This window comes from Lycorma delicatula, chromosome 1 (genome assembly GCF_047948215.1).
Source record: "Lycorma delicatula isolate Av1 chromosome 1, ASM4794821v1, whole genome shotgun sequence".
Lineage (NCBI taxonomy): Eukaryota > Metazoa > Arthropoda > Insecta > Hemiptera > Fulgoridae > Lycorma > Lycorma delicatula.
In genome coordinates this window covers 313,879,582-313,888,632 of record NC_134455.1, presented here as the reverse complement: position 1 = coordinate 313,888,632, position 9,051 = coordinate 313,879,582, and the positions used below count along the sequence as shown (strand labels likewise).

The following is a 9,051-nucleotide window of genomic DNA, read 5'->3' as shown; positions in this document are numbered from 1 at the left end:
TGCAAAAAAAAAAATCAACTAAAATATTTGAAATCCTTAATGTTCTAACTTTTATCGGAAATAGACTTCAATTTAAAAAATGCTTATAATAGTTTTACTTCAGAAAATAATTTAAATATTTAAACTGAATTAAAAATATACTGGTAAGGTTTTTATATAAATAAAAAAACATATATAATTAAAAAAAAAAACAAATAACATTTAGTTAACCAGAAAAGACTTCATTTTTATTTAAATAATGCAACTATTTTTAACTAAATATACAACCTCAAAAAATAACAAAAAAATAATATTAAATAGAGTAAGTACAAATCTAAGTAATAATTGCTTAATTTATGATAAAAGTTAAATCCACTTATTATACTCTTATCTGCAAGATCGATAGCTTTTAACTGAGATAATGATTTAATTAACATCACAAACGTATATGTATATTTCTTCGGTATGATAGTTTTTAAAAATAAAGCTCATTTTCAGTACAACAGATTTTTATGTTAGTCCACACTAATACATCCATCACTTAACTGCATCACTAATCTTCATTATTTCTTCTGCTGAAAATGAAAAAAAAACATTAATTATTTATAGATAAGTTTTAAATTTAGTCCATACCCACTAATAGTGTGAAGTGATGGAAAACTTAAATTTCTTAATCTTGTTTCTACTGATATATATTTATTGCTAGTAAGGTGGTTAAACAATTTTTAATTATTTTTTATTATTAATGTAAAACTTTTTGAGATTCTTTTTTTATGCTTTGTTTATTATAAACGTCAAATATTAATCATTATTTCTTGCTTCATCATTAAAATTTTCTTTAATATCTAGTGCAATTTTTAAGAAAAAATCCAAACCTTATAGGAAGAAAGACTAAATTCACAAAAAAAATTCACTCCTAGGAATTCTTGGGAACCCTCTTCATGAACTAACAGGTACGAGCACCTTTTTATTATCTCATCTTACAAAATTAAACAAAATGGAACTGACAGTTCCTTAGCATTTTATGTGTTAAAAATTTAATCAAGAACTGCTTTAGTCATAAAAATAAAGAATAGATTAATAAATAAAAATAACAATAAACGAAAATAATACGTTAATTACATTATCAGTTATGTTTACTTTGTATATATATATATATATATATATTTTTTTTTTTATTTCCTATTGGGTACGTTGCAATCTGTTCAACTAGTGAACCATAGGAAACTCCCACACAACCCGATGAGATAAGAATGATATGTATGGCATATAGATGAAGTGTAGTTTTACAATACAAAGGCCGGCCATTTCTGAGATGAGTAGTTAATTAAACCCCAACCATCAAAGTACATCGGTATCCAATGTTAAGTATTCAAACTTCTATAAATGCAAACAACGTTTACTATGATTCGAACCAGAGACCTCGAGAATCAGCTGTATAAGTGGTTGGTACAACAAGTTTACCACTAGACTACTCCGGTGAGTTAACTTCACATAAATCCATAATTTAATTTTAGTTCTAATATATATCTTCATATGTAGACAAAAAAATATTTTAAAGAAAAAAAACAAAATATTTAAAAAGTATTTTAAAGAAAACTGATCTTTACGTTTCTAAAAACATTTGTTTAATTTTTTATTTTAATCGGCTGTGAAAGAAAAAGAAAAGTTGTAACAAAATATTAAAATAACATTTTATTCTGCATAAAATATCTGCTACATGCAAATTTTTTGTATATCTTTTTTTGAAGTATAAAAAATTAATCCTTCATATTTTACAATTAGTTTTAGAAAGGAATATGCTGTTTAGCAAACATAACAATTCAAGGGACAAACAGAGAAACAAACAAAAAAGCTGAAACTGCTTCATAACAAATATACAAATGTTGGTTGTCAGATATCAATATTCGTGTGCTCTTGTTGTTTCACTATAATAGGTTTAAAATTAATTTAATGTGAGTGCATACACGCAGGTTTGTAGCTTTGTAACTGCAGAACGATTGTGAAGTAGTCTACGCTGTGTGTTACAGCAATATTTTACAATTCGAAAACTTAAAGAAAAGATTTACTCGTATTACTCGTAAACCCCCAATAGCCAATTCCTGTCTAGAGAACTCAATAATCATTTCCGGTCTATAGAAATGACAATATTTTAACTATTTTTATTCCTTATCTCTTTTACTTATCTTTCTCATTATTATTATTTGTGTGTGTGTGTGTGTGTGTGTGTGTGTGTGTCTGTCTGTCTGTCTGTCTGTCTGTCTCTCTCTCTCTCTCTCTCTCTCTCTCTCTCTCTCTCTCTCTCTCTCTCTCTCTCTCTCTCTCTCTCTCTCTCTCTCTCTCTCTCTCTCTCTCTCTCTCTGTGTGTGTGTGTGTGTGTGTGTGTGTGTATGTGTGTGTGTGTGTGTGTATGTGTGTGTGAGTTTTCTGAGATAAAAAAAAACAATTTAATATATACATGTTCCATAATAAAAAAGATTAATAAGGGCGTGAAGTGAGAAAACACCATTTTTATTACACTTCATTACTAAAAGTACTGATTTCTGTACTTGTATTCAATAGAAATTTTAATAGATTAATTTATATTTACTTTTTTTTTTATAAGAGATGCATTTTAATTTTTAGAAAGGGAAATTTGTAAAATTGTAATTTGAATACAGATTTAAATTAAAAATAATTATTAAAAAAAAAATATAAAAAAATAGAACCGACATCAAAACCAAGCAATGTGATACAAGTATATAGAATTATAAGATTCCCACGGTCATAATATAATGTATATTGGGATCTGATAGGTTTAAGACGAGATATTTCTATTTTTGATGATTTTATTAACGTTGCTACATATCTTGTGCAGAAACTCACATTATCTTGCCCAATGGAAGACCATATAACATAATCTAATGTGACGCATACGTATAGAGAATATCAGGATTCCCACTGTCTCTACCCACCCGCCGGATGGCGAAAATTTTTTTTTCAGTTTTCAGATCAATGTTTTGCATCTAAAAACTTTTTTAAACATCATGGTACCACCGCAAAAAGCAGCTGCGTTGATTGCAACAAGATTTATTTACATCAGATTAATAGGAAAAAAATTATGAACGAACATAAAAAAAAAAAAACTGTTCGAATACATAACCTCCTTTTTTGAAGTCAATATTAAATTTTAATAAAATATTTAATTTTTTTTTTAACAGTTAAGATATTAATTTTTTTTATAGTTAAGTTTCACATAAAATGTAAAAGTTTGTTTCTCTTACAAAAATTTAAACGCTATTTTTCAATCATTTTGGATTTCATTTCTAACGTAATATACAACATATATTATAAAGTACATCAGAAGATATAGAAAGATAAAGCTTTTCACATTTTATAAAAAAATAGATAAAATAATAAAAATTGGTATTTCATTTGAATTTCCCCTTAATTGGTATTGCCAGTATAATAATGCTTATAATGCACTCCTATTAAGCGAGCAAATATAATTTTTAATTTTATATGACACACATAACTACTACATTACAAAAAGTTTATTAGTAGTATATATTAATCCTTAGAAGATTAATATACAATTTTGTTCAACCTAATGTGAGATTATTTTTTTTGTGAAGTGAAAAAGTAGAGAAAAAAAAAGTAGAATTCTATGTTAGGATTGTATGAATTCAATTTATTCTTATTTTCGAAATCAAATGTTTTAGTCTTAAAAATAGTAAGTAATTTAATAAAAATAAATTTTTAATAATTTAAATAAATATTATAACTACACAGTTTATTTGTTAGTAGAACAATGAATTACAAAATTATGTCACAAACGATTATTCTTATTAAGTAAATTGGAGATAAAAAATGTATAATTTCTCATAGAATTAAGATGCTAGAGATATTCCCAAGTTATATTATAAAGGGAAACAAATGCATACAATAAGTAATAAATAAATGCAATTATATAGTATATTAGTATATTACTGTATTTGATAGAGTTTAATATAATGTAGTATTTTTAAACGTAGATTCCCTAGATGCTATATTTATTGAAGAGAAAAATTTTAATTTGAGAGAAATAAAAACGTTTCTTAGTACTTGACTTTTAAATATACATATAGCTAAAGCCTTGAATGTAACTTAAACCCTTAAATTTTTTATACTTATTATCACAAGTTACCGATATCAAATGAATGTTTAAAAAGTCAACCCATTATGTAATCTAAGAATAACAAGCCATAAACTTGTTTAAAAAAGAAATAAATTTACAAAAGAAAATTTCCCTTTCCAGACAATTTAAATTAACCTATAATTTAATTATTTATTATTATTACTGAAATGATTCACAGTAAAGTGAAAACTAGTATATATTTATGTACTAATTTGAACGTAAATCTATTTTTTTTATTCAGTGATGCTGTAATTAACCTTTTCAGTGGCTTTCTTTGATCTTTTCAGGCAAATATTGAATCAGTTCCTTTTGTTATAGACATAATAGTACACCTTTACGTGATGTGAGACATTTTTTTCCAAGTTAATTTTTCCATCAAATTGTTACTCAGTTAGTTAATTGACGAAACTAACAATCTCGTAACAACAAATTAAAATGAAATTTAAATAAAATTACTCTTTCTGTTTATTATATGAATATTATTTGAGTAATCCAACTGTTCAGTCATGCATATTCGATTCTACTTTTAACTTAAGTCTTGTTATAACTAGAAAAGCGATACACACACACACACACACACACACACACACACACACAAATATATATATATATATATATGTGAGGAGTATAAGCATAAACAGGGAAAAACATAAATAATAAAAAAAAAAGCAGTATCGAGTAGGAGATTTCTCTTTAATGTGTATGAACATAGAAGTATATTGATGAATCCGGAAGATGGAATAGTTATATTAGAAGTTTTTGACATTAGCAATATACGCATATTTTCAGAGATTCATAAATATCTTTTATTTCAGTTAATCAGTATATAATAAATATTATTTAAATGTTCAAAGATGTAATTTTTGTTTAATTTATCCTGTCTCATTTTAAAGATGGATATGACTTCATTAATCTATGAGATTAATTAGACTGCAATTTCATCAGCTTTCTTAAATAATATATTAATCGTTGAGTAAAGTTAAAAAAAGAATTCGGTAGAATTAAAAATAAATAACAAAATGAGAAAAGATCGACTAAGAGACGCTTAGATAAGATAGGTTTAAATGTAGAGTACTACAAGAGATAATTGAACGAAGAAGACTAAGATGGTTTAGGCACTTACACAGACTGTCAAGTGGAAAAGAAGCAAAATAAATTTTTCATTTAAATATAATAGGAAGAAGACCTAGAGAAAGACTCCTGAAAAAAGAATTGAGTTGAAGAAAGTTTTCAAGGGGAAATGTTGGAAAAAGAGAATTAAATGTAGGTTCACGATCTACAGCCCATACTGGATAAAGAAAGATGGTGAAAAATAACTTGCGCTGAAGAGAAAGGCTACTACTGTAGCATGAAAAGTAAAAAAAAACTCTTGTTGCAAATGAATTTAAATTTATTGCAGTCGTTAACTTTAATTTTATATTTACGAAATAAGGGGAAAATTTGACGTACATCACATACATGTACGTGTTAAATATAACATTATATTTATTATAACTGAGATGGACGTGATATTAAAAATATTTTTCATATATTCCAAGCATTTTAAGAAAGTTCTTTTCTCTAATAAAGCGAAACAATATACTAGTGAAGCTGAATAAATAAACTTAAAAATGCATTCATTTATATAAAATGTACATTTTATCATATCGCTATTATATATAGAGGAAACGTTTGTTTGTGTGTCAGCAAAAATCTCAAGAACCGCTACCAAATTTTAACAATCCGGACTATGTAATCCTGAGTGTTATAGGCTACATTAAGATGAAGGATTACTTATTAAAACGTGTAAATTATAAATAATCCGTTAGGATACTGTACTCATTCGAGCTGCTAGGTGGCGGGCCGCTATATTTTCATGCATTTTTCTTATGGGGAGCCGCTCTCAAGATATTTTTCAATAGAGATATTTTCAATAGATGTGTGTGTATGAATGTATGTATATATAATATATAAAGTTTTTCTGTTTGTTGTTCTTGCTTCACGTGAGAACCAACCGACCGAAGCTTTGAAATTTGCAAGATATTTTTATGTTATCCCAGGGAAGGTTTTAAGCCATAAACCGAGGCTCTAACTCCCTTGAAAGTTAATATATTAAAAATGTTCATTATTTCTTCACCTCCCCAAGGCGGGTGAAGTAGTGAATTAAAGATATCCATTAAGATAAAAAAAATAATCCTTTTCCTTCGTTACTATATTTATGCCACCATGGCAAAGTAATAAGTTATGAATTTTTCGTCATCAAAGGTATGTGTGTACATTACTTACTGTAGTTACTACTATTCAGTCTTTTGTAATTTAGTTTCCTTTTCAGGTTTCTATACAGCGTGAATAATTTAATTTTTATTTATTGGTATTTATTAGTATCTATGAGGATGAACAGTACGAGGTCCAGGGGGTGGAGTCCTCTGGGTAGACAGGAACGGCGACAGAAGAGGGCTCTGCGGTCCTGGGTCGGTCACGAAGAACCCCTGAGTTGGCTCGGGGTTCGCCTGGGTCCTGAGGGTCCAGGTTCTCTTTGGACGGGCCGGCTAGTATATATATATATATATATATATATATATATATATATATTGTTCCTTTAACCGAGAAATTTATGAAAAAGTACAAAATTATACTTTTAGAACTCATTGCTTACACCTTCGTTTTAGGCACAAAATATTATTTTAATATTTTCAAATTGAATATCAAAATTTAATGGATTTTTGCATTGAAATATTATAAGTGTCTTAACAATTTTTATTATATTTAATGCGAGAACACGTATTTTAATGTGTAAGATAAGATGTATTAAATAGATAGACGAAAGAAATGCAGACTTTACAAAGAATCGAACCTGAGACCAGCCGGTAAATTGGTCACGAGAAAGCTAATCACGACGACTGAACAACTACGTTCGTATTTTTAATTTTTTGGCTGGATTATGTAATTTTTTTTAATAAAATAAATTAAAGAGAAACTGGACAAGGCATATTAAATACATTCGAAAATAAATATAATGGCTACATGCCTCTAAAATATGGTATGTGATCATCTGGCAGCAGATGACACTTCCGTTTAGGCTGCTTAACCGCAAAGAGAATACAAACGAATAAACGATCAAGCGGCTATAGCCGACTGACTCGTACGATTATGAGACACTGGGGTTGTTCTCTATGGGCTAATTTGCGCGACTATCAGTTGACGTTTTTGTGCAAAGCTAATATAGCATTTATAATATTGGTGTCTGCAGTTTTTTATATTGCAGTAACTTATTTAAGGCTTTGAAAATGTTATTGACTGCCCGTTATTATGACTGTTTATAATGACCGTTATAATGTTATTATTGACTGTTTGCTTTGTATATCCGAGAATGGAGCGTTTGTTTATCATATTTCATAGAGGTGATGTTTCACACACTGCACTGATTAATTTTTCACTATCAATATCCATATAAAATACGTAAAAGTAATCATAAAATAATATGATTTAAATAGTAAAATATGTTTATGACGACAGGCGAACTAAAAAACTAAAAACAGTTTGAATTAAACGTAGAGTACTAACGATTACGAGAGGCAAATCCCAATCCGAGGGAATCTGTCGCTTTTAATCTGTTGTAGCCGGTTGTCGCAAATAGTCGGCCACTCGAGGTCGCTTGCAATGGACGTGGTTCCGTTGCACCTTTGCTTTGGGATCAGACTACCTACTACAAACGTACTCGTATGATCTTGTAGTCGCTCTTAGTGCTTTCGTAGACGAGCGACCTTCTAATAATCTTTGATGAAAAAAAATCGTTTCGAAAAGCGTAAAGAAAAATGTTGTTTGAGTAAAACACTTCTATGTTAAAAGAAAGGATTATACATTGTTAAATATTATTACGAAAAAAAAATTATTATGAATTTAAAATTATTTAAATTTAGAATCTAAAATTACAGAACTACATTTGTTCGGGATAATCTTAGGAAAAGCTAAAACGATTTAAAAAATTCCTGCACGGTTTAATAACTGAATTATTTTTGAGCGACATTAGCTGTTTAAGAATTTCTACAACCCACCTATCTTACCTAGATTATTCCCTTTGTTATTTCTTCAAGGTAATATGATAATAAACTCCGCCAACCAATGACTTTGTCTCCTTTTAAATTGAACTAAATTGTTACTGTTGCATTGATCTTTTGCAACTACAATTGAATGGCAACACGTTGTTACTTAAATTGTAATAAATAAAAAATAGAATCTTATTACAAAAGGATGGTTTACTATACACACAGTTAACTTGAAATTCGGGACTAGAAAAAATCTATAATGCAATAAGTTGCATAACCAGGCGTGGTAATGTGTAAACTCCCAAAATTCCCTGACCTAAACTTATTAATCAGCGGAAAAATTAAAAAAAAAAACTTTTAATTGTGGATAGTTTTTTACAACACATTCTACAATTAGAGAAAATTAACAAATTTATGGTTTCAAAACCGAAACTTAATAATATTAGATTCTTGACTATCCAAGTGAGTTTGAACAGCTTAGCCCTCCGGGGTTTACAAAAATTTAAATGTATCGATATTCACAAAAATCTGATAGAGAACTTTTAAAATACTTAATATGAATTTGCTCCGTATCCCTAATCAATTTTTTTAAATCAGGCATCTGAAAAAACAGCATTCACTGTAAGTTTAGGTATGTCTAATACCACATTTAATATTTCTTTATTTTTTATGAAGCACCAATACTCTTTTTTTTTTAATTTTGTCGCTCTAATTAGACACGCCATGTGGAATCATTTTTTTTTGTATTAGTTATGAATCTATTTATCCAAGAGATTACAATAATTTTTTTTTCAGAATTGCGAAATTGTGAGTTAAAAAAAAATTAATAAAATTTAATAAAAAAAATAATTTATAAAATTTAATTTATAATTTATAAAATATTAAAAAAAG

General features: G+C 27.9%; 1 protein-coding gene across 3 annotated transcripts in view; it reads right to left on the bottom strand.

Annotated features, from left to right (window-relative positions):
* Nucleotides 1-200: 200 nt before the first annotated feature.
* LOC142334011 (uncharacterized) overlaps nucleotides 201-9,051 on the bottom strand; it is a 270,898-nt gene continuing 262,047 nt past the window's right edge. For 2 of the 3 annotated variants that reach the window (XM_075381681.1, XM_075381687.1), the window contains exon 4: nucleotides 201-554. In XM_075381681.1, the coding sequence (XP_075237796.1) occupies nucleotides 533-554 (22 nt within the window). In that variant the 3' untranslated portion in view covers nucleotides 201-532. The remainder of the gene's footprint in view (nucleotides 555-9,051) is intronic. The other variant, XM_075381693.1, reaches the window with a different exon arrangement.